Genomic DNA, 12721 nt, shown 5'->3' with positions numbered 1-12721 from the left:
ACAGTAGTCCAGAATTAAAACTTCTTTTTGCAAAAACTTAATTTAATGTTTGAACGGGTAATGTGGAGACATACATTGCTTTTAGCTTAAATTTCTAACAGTAATCAGCCTGTTGATTAAGTGGAGCAAACAATGATTTCTACTTCTTTTCTGAATGCATATTTCCATCTTAATGTCACGTCACATCTGGCTGTTATTAGCTCTAGATTACAGCTGTTCTGCAACATATTTACTTTGTAAATAGTTGTATATCCAAATTCCCTCAAACACTAAATGCAGTACAAGTAGCCAGAGATCTTTACCACGCATTAAAAATCATGGCAATAGACTATAAAAATACTTGCCAAGGTTTAATAGCTTTCAAGAGAACTGTATTAGTTGTCATTTGTTGCAGCTGTTCTCTGATTTATTTAGGGTTTAAGATGGACAAGGTTGAATTTCCAGTCATAACAGCTTTTTTTTCACAGTCGGACGTCCAAACTAAGAAGTGGTTTCTCAAATATTTATAAAAGACTTTGAAACTTTTCATCACCTTGTGAGGTCAACGTGTGAGTTGTCATGGATGAGGACAAACAAGGTGTAGGGGTTTTGTTTCACTTTCTTCATGAAGGCCTCCATCTTGGTGTGAACATCAGCGTCTAGACGCACCACATACTTTTCTGATTTCTGGTGGGCTGTGGACGTATCTTCATTTCCCAAATCCACAAGGACTCCTGAGTCAAAAACCAGACGTTTACTGAAAACAGGACTCGCCTTTTTAAAACTGTGATTTAACAGCTTCCATACAGCTGTACATTTTTCATGTTTGAAATGACTCAAATTACCATAGTCCTGAGTTCATTTAGGTAATAGTTTAAACTATAAATACAAGAGTCAAGTTTGAATTTTCCTGAAAACCTGGAAAATTTCCACTGGGATTAAGGGAGAGAGAGATAATTGGACAGATGATGGAAGGAGAGTGCTTAGGACTATAGAAAGATGAAAGGAAGGATGACAGGGAGGAAAAAAGAGAAGTAATGATGACTATGAAGGAAATAAACATTTCCCATATGTTTTCCAAACCTTTACAAGGCTGGAAACGTTTTTGCAAAAATATAATTCCACATTTCTCCATAGTTTACTAAACAGTGTAGGAAGTGTGTTATTGAAATCTTAAATAAAAACTGCAGTTCAAAGGAAAGAAATTTTAAAACGGCTTTTGTGATAGACATTTTCTCTGCAACATTACCTGATTGTCGGATGCGCTGGGCCGTCTGGTGCACTAGAATGTGAGATGGAGGAACCAGAACCAGAAAGTCCACTTTACAAAAGCGACCTAAATCCAGATTCTGGGTCCCTGAATCAGCAATGGAGCAGACTTGAGAGAGAAGACTTCGAGCCACAGTCAGCTGGGCCGGATAGATCTGAAAGACTCTATTTAGGAGCTCCACTGCAGGGGAACAAGAATGAGGCACTATATGGTAATATACTGCAGACTATCCATCCATCTATCCATTTTCTTATACCCTTGTCCCTAGTGGGGTCAGAAGACTGAAGACTGTATGATTCTTATTTTATATGTAAGCTTAGAAGTCGATTTATGACTTTAAGAAAAAAAAATACATGAAGTAAAATAATATACATAATAAAAATTGTCAAAAACACTCTGATTAAGTAAATACATTTATTCAGGATGATGAAATACAAACAAAACTATTGGTGCAAATCATGAGAATTTACAGTAAAGATTTAAAATTTAAGAAAAATCACTGGTGTCCAAATGTTTTGCACAGTATGGTCAAAATAGCCAAGTTGACAGCACTCAGGACTTTTTTTTTTTTCAATTAAAAATGCAGAAGAATTTTTGTGAATTCTGTTCTTTTTCAATGATAATCAATGAACTGATAAATTAAGCAGAAAATTATTTATTATATTAGATCCAAAAAAGGTTCCCAGATGGTTGCCTTATTTTTGGGTCAATGTTTTCTTTTTTGTTGGCATGGGAGATTATCTTAGTTTACTCCTAGCAGCAACAATGAAAATGTTTTACAAAAACTTTTTCTATATTTAGCCAAGTTTTAAGACAGAGGGATTTATCTATGTTTTGGAGAACATTATGTGTACCCTCACCACCAGCTGGATCACATAGATCCAGAAATTGCAATAAATTTCAAAACACTTATTGAGTTGAGTTGACTTAGTGATCAAATGGCTGCTGAATTCTGGTCAGAAACAAATAAATTGAATTAAAATAAAGTTTACTAGTAAGCAGAGGAGTCCAACCTGTGTCTGGTGGGGGTGACATGCTGGCAGGCTCCTGTGAGTGGATGTTCTCAGTGACATCGCCCTGGTAGGGCTGGATGACCTGTCCTTTCCGTCTGCGCTGATATCGGACGAGCTGCTTGTCAAGATTGTCCCCTGAAAGAAAAAAAGTAAAAACACTGGCCATAATGACATAGAGAAGCAAGCACAACTTGAGCATAAATCTGATACACAGGACTATTTATCCTGGATCATCTCTATGTTGTGCAATGAAGCACTCAAACTGTTTTATTTATCTTACAGAGAAGAGCAGCTTGTAGATTAGACATGTTTACCTATTGCAATAAATAAATAACATGACTCAGTATAGTTATATACAACAGAACCTACCAAGCGAGGTTGTTTTGAAATGAGATGCCAGGACACCGACTTTCCCTGTGATGAGTTCGTAGCTGATTTCCTTCAGAAACTCGTTGGTTGTGAGCATTCCTTCAGCTAAAGCGCGTGCTTGGTACTTTCCTGAAGGGAAAACGAGTATTAAGATTAGCTGAACAAACCTGTGTGCAAGTTGGTTGTGAAAATGTGAAAAGCAGTGCTTTAGACTCACCTAAAACAAGCACACAGAACTCGTTGCCATTCATTTTCGACGCACATATAATGACAACGTAGGTTGGCAGACGCTGCTGATGCTGAGGACCCTCACTGAGAGAGCGCAGGGACTCAGAAATTCCCTCCCCCAAAGAATTGTGGGTTACCACGACCTGCACGCTGCCCCCGGAGACGCTCGCTTCCAGTCGAGCCAGCCATGGAAGCTGGGATGGGGAGATGGCCGGATTCCCAGGACAGCACAGCATGGCCTTTAAGACGATCTGCTCCAGCTCCTCCCTCAGAGGAATCTGGTTTGAAGCTGCAGAGGTGGTTGAAATAAAGAAAATAACTTCATCAGGTTCCTTTGCTTACTGAGCGAATTAGAAAATCACATAGATGATTAAATTATTTTATTCCCATAATTTACCTCAAAAAGTTAATTAATTGAGTAGGTATATTACACAGATTTGAATATTTTGAACATTTATTCATGTTATGTTTTACACTGTTAAGCTTAATCCAAAATTTTAAAAATCTTAATATTTACAAAAGCCTAGTTTTTAAAGCTTAGGAGCTTTGATATAGGAATAATAGGCTATGATCCAGTCATCTTTAAAGAAGGAAGCTCTTCACAGAGTGTTGCATCCAAGTCTGTTGATGAAAAGTTCAGCAGTAGAAAAAACGGAATAAGCAACACTTTTAAAGAAAACTGGGCTGAATTGAAGATTTAAAAATACCACTTTGTTTGTAATTTATCTATGAAACAAGATATTTGCCTTTTACAGTACTTTACTTAAATAACTTCTAAGTAATATTCAGATAAAGTTGACGTGAATGGTGAATGACGTGAATGGTGCTTCTTTTTTTGTTACTTGCATATTTAACAAACAGCTGCTTACCTAAACGTGCAAGATACTGCAAAGTGAGCAGAATCATCATCTCCACACTGAGCATCTGGCTGCTGTGGAGACCCAACGTCTCCAGGTTTTTTTCTGTCAGCTGGCTGCTCTTATAGCAGCTGACCAGCAGAGGGCTCACCACTATATTGCCAACGTTCCCATAGAAATAAGGTAAAGTGCCATGCCCTAAAGAGGAACATTGCCATGAATAAAACAGTGAAAGAAAGTGTTTGTGTTCATACATAAAAATCCTCCAAAAAATGTTTTCTTCATGCAAAATACAACAGACATCCTTTCATTGTGTTTGCTTTGCCTGACAGAGTGGATTGAATGCGTTTAGTATAAAACAGATGAGTGAAAAGAAACTTCTACCAATGAGGATGACGGGACGAACGCCTGAAGAGTTGAGCAGGTTTTCAGGAACGATGACCGTTTCTCCTGCGTTGACAGGCTGGGGCTGAATGACACCAGCTGCCAGCGGCTGAGGAGAGGACACGGCTAATACAGAACCTGGAGGAGAATTAAGAAAAAGAGTCAGTGCTCGCACATATAAAAATAATTATTAATTACATTTATTTGACAGCTGCAGATACAGCGGCTATTTTCTTGTTTTGGTGATTGCTGTTTAGACATTTGAGGAAAAAGAAATAGAAAATGTAATTTTTCTGAAACATAGAAAAAGTTTACATGTTTCTCCTGGAAAAGATCAAAGCAGACCCTAATTTTAAAACAATAACACGGTTTAAAAACTTTGCACTTTAAAGTCAGAGAAAGAAAACTAAAGAAATTTTTTTTTTTAATAATAAAGAAATGAGCATGTTTATATGTCGAAAAGCACGTCAGGTCGATGTAAAGCATGGTGGAGGATCTGTAATACTGAGGGCCAATTTACCTTTGAAATCCCTCTCTTGCTGAAATATGCAATACAAACAAATTTGACTTGACTCTGTCTGATGTCTGACCTTGTGATTTTTTAACTATTATTTCTTGCAGTGGGATTTTCCACACTGAGAGAAAGTACTAACAATGAAAGGTTTGATTATTCCAGATTTTTATTGTTGGAGCTATTAATAATGGAGAGTGATACAGTTGTGTGTCAACTCCTATTACATAATAACTAGACAGCTTCCCCAAGTGTAAAATTATCAACATTATTTTGGCACAGAGTAGTCCTTCTCTATCTCCATGGTCACAAAGAGTGAATCATCCTTAACAACCAGAGGAGCTAAGTGACGTCAGGGGAAAATCATCTCCACACAGGAGGGATGGAAAGCCACAGGAGGGAAAGAAAAAAACTATATCTCTAAAAGAACAGAGACTATGCTCACAGGGTCACAGACAGACATTTGGACAGTCAATGAAAAAGCTTTGCAGAGCAATACTAGTCAAAAGTAGAATCTATTTTTTTTAAAAAACATATGGCTGAGAAACAAACCTGGAGAGCCAACTATTGGACGAATTGCCGGCACAGGGACAGCCGTTGGTGGGACTGGGACCAAGGTGCTGGGATGCCAGCTGCGATGGCGCTTCTTCGGGGGACCGGAGTTCATTGCAGAGGATACTGATCATCAAATAGAGATCAGAAACAACGTTACATACAAATACAGCAGATCAGAAGAAAGACAAGCTGAAGATGAAAGAAGAATAACAGAGAGAAAAAGAAAAAGGGCCTACCAGGACTGTCTCCTAAATCAGGAGTGCGATACCCCTGAGCCTGCGGAACCAAGGAGACCTGCGAGGGGCTCAGCAACGAAGTGTGGACATCAACACCCAGGCCGTTCGTTGGACCGTTCACCCTAAGAGCCGTGGGTACTGCAAGCACACACATACACACAGAGCACGTTAAATTAATAAATCACATACAGCACCTTCCTAAAGTATTCAAACCATTCAGAGATTTACAACCAAAAATCTGAAAAATGTTGTGAGCATATATATTCAACCACACTGAGTAGATACTTAGTAGACTTGTCTTCATTTAAAGCTTTAGGTCTTATGCAGTTATATTTCTATCAGCTTTCCACTGACTAAAATGTTTGTCCAATCTTCTTTCAAAGTAGCACCAGCTCAGGCGAATTGGATGTGAACAATAATCATTTTTTAGGTACTGACAGATAGTCTTACAAATGATTATGCTTTGTTCTAAACTATTCTGAAAATATGTTCAGTGTTGTTCTCCAGGTGAAACATGAATCTCTGCCCCAGTTTTAAGCTTCCAACAGGATTTCTTCCTGCGTTATCTAACTCTGACGAACTTCCCTATCTTGCTGAAGAAAAGCCTCCCAGAGCAGGATGCTTTTACTGAAAGATTGTTGCTATTTTTGATCCTACTACAGAATGTTTTCATCTGACAAAAGTGTCTGCATTGAAATGTTTATTGTCTTTCTCTCAACAGATTTAACAATTATGCCATTCTCCTTTAAGGGCTAAAATTGGGGGAAGAGCAACTAACAGCTGCCCTGCCAGCTGATTCTCTCACCTGAAAATTCATTTGACCTGAGAATTCAGCTGTAAAGTAGTGGTAAAATGTGCAAAGGTCCAAGAGCTGTGAGTGCTTTTCCAAGGCACTGGAGAAATGCTGCAAGCACATTCTCGGTCCTTAATGGTAACATAATGCATAGTCATTGCACAGATTATTGCATTTCTTTTAGAGCTGCATAATTAGCGTGATATGGAGGCCCTTCCTGCATAAAATGCTTACCAGAAATAGAGTCTAGCTTATCAACAGTTTGCATCACAATGTCAGAGGGAAGGTGGGGGATGGTCACCTAACTCCCAAGCAGCAGTCCCACGCCTGCAGGTCAGGGTCTCACGCTCTCTTGCAGCCTATTAGGCAAAGGTTTGTCAACATTTTCCACGCTGACATGACTTCATGTCCTGTGACTCTTCTCACAAGACCCTACATGTGTAATATAAATACTTTAAAGCTTGCATGGATCGGCGTGGCAGAACTGGATAGTGCACTAACCTAAACTGCCAGGTTTCCCCAGGCAAAACTAGTGAACTTTAGAATAAGGAAAGCTGGATTTATGGTGAGGCTGAAAGATTCCTACACCTTTTGGAATTCACCACGTTTCCTTTCTTTAAAGGAATCTGAGGCACTTTTCAGTCATTAAGTCCTCACCCTGCCTCTTAGCTAACACACCCACCTCATCTGCACCTGTTCCCACTATTTACACTCAAGTCACACCCAACCTGTAGCAAAAGAAAAAAGAAAAAAACTGACTCTGATAGTGGATTGCTGAATCAGCTATAAAGTAGCAGAGAGTTGTGCAAAAAGCTGCTAAATAACAAAACAATTAACAGTAAGAAAAATGGGGCCTTATCCATGTCAAAGCGTTAATATATTCAGACAGAAAGGGTCTAATGATTTTAGTTACTTTCTGAAGCCTAGTTTTCTATCTACTTTAAAACGACTTTTGGTGATTTTATTTCTTCCATTGGTCAAACAACCACTTGACAATTTCGCCTTCTTCATTTTAACAGCTCTGCCCTCAGGACAGGCATGGCAGTGCGTTTCTATTAACTTAATAGTGTTAAATAAAAATTAACACTAGTTTTCATTAGTAAGTCCAGAACTTACAAACAGAGTCCTGGACTGAAGCCATTCAACATATATATGCACATATTTTCCTTGAGCATGTAATTGTCTGCAGAGGACAAACAATAAATTTAAATGAGTCAGGACTAACAGTGGCTTATTGATTTCCTATACATGCATGTCTGTTACAATAGGACATTTTCCCATCTCCTACCCACTGTGCGTGCAAGTTGCTGCAACACCAATCATTATGTGTAGCCTTTGCTTGTCAATATCACAACCTTGTAAAACGCCTAATGGGTAGCAAGGCCTTAAGAAAATCATTACAGCGTTTCTTCCTCCAATATTGATTGGTGTGCACGCACACGCTTGTGTTTATGTGTGCAACTTGATTTGGGAGTGTGTCTAAATAGGCCAAAGCAGAGGTTAATCTTTGGCTTATGGTCAGCAACGACTCCTTTTTGATGCACCACATAAAGCGACTGCCTGTATCTAAGCAATGTCTTTCGGTGTAAGGACAGGTGTCGCTCAAGTGTCAGTTGTGTACAGGTAGATGCAGTTGCTCAATCCTTTTAAATGTCCAGTGAGTGTAAGTAATGTTTGGGTTTAATTGTGTTTTTAAGATTCAAATTTATATCAAAATACAAGGTGAACTGTTAATAATGTGGGAAAAAGTTATTTGTACAAGGGAAACAGTCTTTACCTATAGGCAATGTTTTGTTTCCGGGAGTGGAGGCCAGAGGTTTGAGGAAACTACAGTCCCTTCCAAGATCCTGACTGCCAAAAAAGACAGAGGAAGCTTGTGCCATCCGAGTGGGCGGGGAATCTAGAGCGAAAACAAAAACAGTTTGAAGAAACTATTCAGAACCATTGTGTAAAGTTGAAGTATGACATTTTTTGTTCATAATCTGGCTGTCTATAAAACATTTAGAAAGCTGTAACCTTCCCCTATTCTTCTTATTGATCCAGTAGATGTCATTGAACTTAAAAATAATTATGAGTCCCACTGGTGAGACCAGACCAAAATCTTACAAAGTCCTGGGCGGAAGCTGTTCAACACGTGGCTCCATTCAAATGCCAGGTTTCAGTGAAACTCAAATGCATCATTTGTGGGTCTGAGCCAGATTTCTCTTAACAAAAGAGTTTAATGCTGCAAACACACAGCCTCACCTGAGAGGGAGAAGGGGGACGAGCTGTGTCCACTGGTGCCACCGTTTTCTTTGCTGCTCAGAGACGAGGATGAACTCGGTTTGGAGGTCAAAACGCTGCTGGAAAACTGGCGGGTTTTACTGTCTAGGAAAGCAAGCAGAGGACAAGCTGTACATTGTTGCACATTATTAGTGACTAGCTGTTTTGTTTTTGAGCAATAAAAACACACAGCATCACCTGAAGCTTTTTATTTAATTTTGAGAAATTAAAGAAATAGTTTTTGCTGTGAGTACATATGCAAAAATTATTCACTTGTGCATCAACTACTTAAAGAATTAACATAAAAGAATATTATTATTATTCTATTAATTAGACATAATAAAAAGTGAGTGATTTTGCATGAGGCAGAATCTCAGCTGCAACCACCAGCACACACACAAAATGTTTCACAGACATAGGATGTGTTTATTCAAATAAAATAAATAAATAAAATGACTGCATTTAATTTTTTGGATATTTAAAAGAAATATTTTTAAGCAGAACAGTTCAATTTAATTTTATTTTATTTCAGATTTGGCAAAAAATATGTTTAACTTACTGAGCTCAAATAACATGTCTAAACATTTATATGCCGTGCTATCCAGGTGTATAAATCCTGCATTCAGCAAGGAGGTCCTTACCTTTCCAGCAGATAAGGGGTCCTTTGCACAGAGCACCCTGTGAATTCTTCACCAGGTAGTATTTTAAGTGCTTCTGCTTCTTGGGTTGGGTGGATAACTTCAGGTTGATGTGATTAGAAAACTCTGTGAAATATCTGAAACCCTTTTCACCACAGCCAACACAGTTTCCTGAAAAACCTGGATGGAAAAGTAAACAATGTAGGAATTACTACATTATTTTCTAAACCTACTACCTGAGTTTTGTAGTGCGGTTGTTTAGCTAGCGCTGAGTACTCATTTCACCAAGAGTACTAAAAATGTTAATCTGTCTGAGATCATGAGGGCAGACTGACCTAAAAGTGCATTTTTCCCATTCTCGTCGGGCAAAAAGCGGCGGTCCACGGCACACACCAGAATGTGCTCGGGGATGCTGGGAGACTTGGCACCGACTAGCTCGAAGCCTGCTGGGACTTCAATGGGCTCTGCTGCTATGGTGACAAGACGGAGGTCCTTTCCAGCCTGACAAAATCCTGGAGAACGACAATGCTTTTTCAGAAGACGTTCAAATCACATGTATAACTATCCTGCATTATGAATTTTCTAAAGAGAATGTTTCGGAAAAGTTATTTTTTCTTAAAGTAAACCTGTTGAGATGATACCATCGAGTGTGCAGCAACCATCAGGCGCAGGAGTTTGCAGGTAGGGAAGTGGAGGGCTGCTGCTGTCGGAGTCGTCATCATCCTCCAGCTCCTCCATATCATTGGAAGAGTGACTGTTCAGAGGATCTTGACCCTCCTCACCCTGGAGTGGCATGTCAGCTTTTGACTTTACATCTGCTGGAAACATCCCATATGATTATTGTCACCAGAGCAATTTTCACATCAAGTCAAACCATTTTCTAACTCCCTTCATAAATAAATGTAGAAAAATCCTCATTATTGATAGCCCTGGAGCAATTGCAGCCACAAAGTACAAAGCACCATGTATTGCTTTTAGTGACTGTGATAAACCAACACAAATGAATCTTAAAGTGGAATAATAAAAAAAAAAGAGTACAATATTTTCAACATTAGTTTACAACCGTGGAGAGTATTTGAATTCATCTCCTCCTACTCTAACACCTCAAAGTGAAATCTAGTCCAACCTTTTGCCTCCAAAAGTGTCCTATGTGGTTAAGCGAGTCCATCTATAAGAAATTAAATATCAATCAAGTCAGGGACAAGGTACAAGAACAAGAAAGGGACAAGAAAGTGCTTAAAGTAGGGTTAGAAAACAATATCAGAAGCTTGAAACACTTAATGAAACATAGTTCAGTCCATCATCTGAAAATGAAGACTATGGCAGAAAAAGCCAAGACATGATTCTCCTCCTAAACTGAAAGGTCTGAACAGTTTCTTTAATCAAGGAAGATCCAAAGCTCAACAGTGTGAATCTGTTGACACGACAACCATTAACTGTGCACACCACAAATCTGGTGGAACAGTGGAAAGAAAAGGGTTTTTGTAGATTTTTTTGCATGTTAAATAGAAACACAGCAAACACCTAAGAAGATACAGGTTGCCGTTTATAGGGTGCATTTGATACAAATATTCTTTTGTTCCAGGCACTACCAAATCTCTTATGCAATTTTGACAAAGCATGGCACATTTTAAAACATCTAGTGTTTTTTTTTTTTTTTTTTTGAGTGTGGTATTTGAATTGACATATGTGAATTATGCCTTGAATATTGTTATTGCTGCTGTGTATTATATTTCCCCAAGTGGGAAATAAAGATCTGAGCTGCGCATTACCATGAGCAGCTCCAAAGCACTAGTGGCAGCCATAAGCTGAGGGATTTTCTCAGTAGGACCTGGAAAGCTGGATGGTGGATGTGAAGATGGATCAGTTTAAATGCAGGGTAATCCATGAAAAAACTTTAGGTTTTGGTTGGAGTTTCTCCTTTCATCAGAACAACAACCTCAGTCAAAGTTCAGACCTAAATCCCATAGAAATGTGTAGGAAGATGTGAAGATATTCACAGAGACTCTCCAGCCACTCTGACTGAGCTTCAGCTGTTATGCAAATATGGCGTCTTTTGGTGGAGACGTCCCAGAAGCCTTGTAGCTGTAACTGCAACAAATTACTGACAGCAGCAGAACCTGAACATAAAAGAAGGTGAGACCAGAAGGTGGGACCAAGTCACTGTTTTGCAAGTCCCAAGTCACAGCCAATTTCACATCATCAATATTGATAAAAACATGTTGAGTGAATCAAGCTTGCCAGAATCACTAACAAAGACACGAAACAATGTGCTGCATTATTATCCAGAAACACCCAGAACTACCCCACTGCGTTACGTTCAGGATCCTTACAATTGTACATTTTTTTTACTTTTACAGCAATTTCTGAAGGATAGCAAAATTACTGGATTTTGATTTGTTTTCTAGCAAAATTATACCACTTGGAAATTTCCAAGAGGAAAAACGCATTTGTGCAACGACCATCACGCTGCCATTTGAATAGTTATAACTGAAAAAACAGTAGACTTAATGCACTGACCTGCAGTAAACAATCTACAGTATTTATTGGCAATATAATGTCCCAACATAGATGTCTTTAAATACACCCATACCTGTCAAATTTTGGATTTGAGAATATGGGAAATGTCTCTGTCTGGTGCTACTGTCAGAGGAGGGGGGAGTTAAACTAACGTAAGATCCGTGGGGGGAGGAGGGAAAGGAAAGGGGTGTAAAAAAAACAGTAGTTTCCCTTATGAGTACACCGTCCCTCCTGTGATGGAACTGGACTCGGTTCATCATTATGATGGGACAGAGAGAAACTCTCTTCCCTGAGTTCAGATCCAGAACCTGCTTTCTGATCCGGAGCCCCGCTCACTATCCACCGGCTTCCTGAGCTAACACGGTGCACATTAATGTGGACACGTTTGAATCACCGGATTTAGACAGCAGGACTAAACATAGCATGCAAGTGAAAGATAAGCGGTGTCACCAATGTAACCCAGAGTTGCTAACACGATATTAGCTAGTCAGTTGTCTCAAAGTAAAAGAAAAGTATCGCCTACGTCTTTGTGCAACTTCAAATGCCGAACAGTTGGAAGTTGTTGTATCTCCATCTGAGATCAGCTCTTGCAGGTTTTGCATGTTTCACTCCGTTTTTAGTTGGATATTTCATGATTGATGTACCCAAAAGAAATTACTCACAGGAGCATATCTGCTTTGAGCGATTTTTCATCTCTCGTTTTCCCTCCCGTTGCTATTTTTAAATTGAAATTGTGTTCATTTGATTGATTGTTCTGCAGCTTACGCACACATACATACGGATTGTGGAAAAACAGAGGGACGGTCTGCGCTTATTAATACAAAATGAGTGAAATGAATTAATGGGTCCACTTTATAAATACAATGTATTTTAAATTTTAAGACTTTGAGTAAAATATCAAGTCTTTTCAAGTAAACAGCTTCAAGTTAAGTCAAGTCCCATATCAATGGTGTGAAAATCAAAGTCAAGTCTGAGTCTTTGAGCATTGGTTCAAGTCAAGTCTCAAGTCTTGATTTTAATGACTCGAGTCCAAGTCATGTGACTCGAGTCCCCACCTCTGGGTGAGACTTTACATTACACTACATTTGAACACCATGCATTGTTTT

General features: G+C 38.9%; 1 protein-coding gene across 17 annotated transcripts in view; it reads right to left on the bottom strand.

The window, feature by feature from the left end:
- Positions 1–12721, bottom strand: part of greb1l (GREB1 like retinoic acid receptor coactivator) — a 60797-nt gene that overhangs the window by 12825 nt on the left and 35251 nt on the right. For 11 of the 17 annotated variants that reach the window (XM_032565347.1, XM_032565350.1, XM_032565351.1 and 8 more), the window contains 14 exons: positions 9722–9913; positions 9431–9607; positions 9099–9275; positions 8440–8586; positions 7973–8095; positions 5403–5540; positions 5164–5289; positions 4101–4238; positions 3729–3914; positions 2849–3148; positions 2632–2760; positions 2263–2397; positions 1229–1429; positions 533–713 (listed from right to left, as the gene is read on the bottom strand). In XM_032565347.1, the coding sequence (XP_032421238.1) occupies positions 533–713; positions 1229–1429; positions 2263–2397; positions 2632–2760; positions 2849–3148; positions 3729–3914; positions 4101–4238; positions 5164–5289; positions 5403–5540; positions 7973–8095; positions 8440–8586; positions 9099–9275; positions 9431–9607; positions 9722–9913 (2350 nt within the window). Of the gene's footprint in view, positions 1–532; positions 714–1228; positions 1430–2262; positions 2398–2631; positions 2761–2848; positions 3149–3728; positions 3915–4100; positions 4239–5163; positions 5290–5402; positions 5541–6429; positions 7947–7972; positions 8096–8439; positions 8587–9098; positions 9276–9430; positions 9608–9721; positions 9914–12721 lie in introns of those variants that run through there. The other 6 variants (XM_032565355.1, XM_032565363.1, XM_032565354.1 and 3 more) reach the window with 5 other exon arrangements.

The sequence above is a fragment of the Xiphophorus hellerii genome, chromosome 6 (assembly GCF_003331165.1).
Source record: "Xiphophorus hellerii strain 12219 chromosome 6, Xiphophorus_hellerii-4.1, whole genome shotgun sequence".
Lineage (NCBI taxonomy): Eukaryota > Metazoa > Chordata > Actinopteri > Cyprinodontiformes > Poeciliidae > Xiphophorus > Xiphophorus hellerii.
This window is presented reverse-complemented; position numbering and strand designations above follow the sequence as displayed.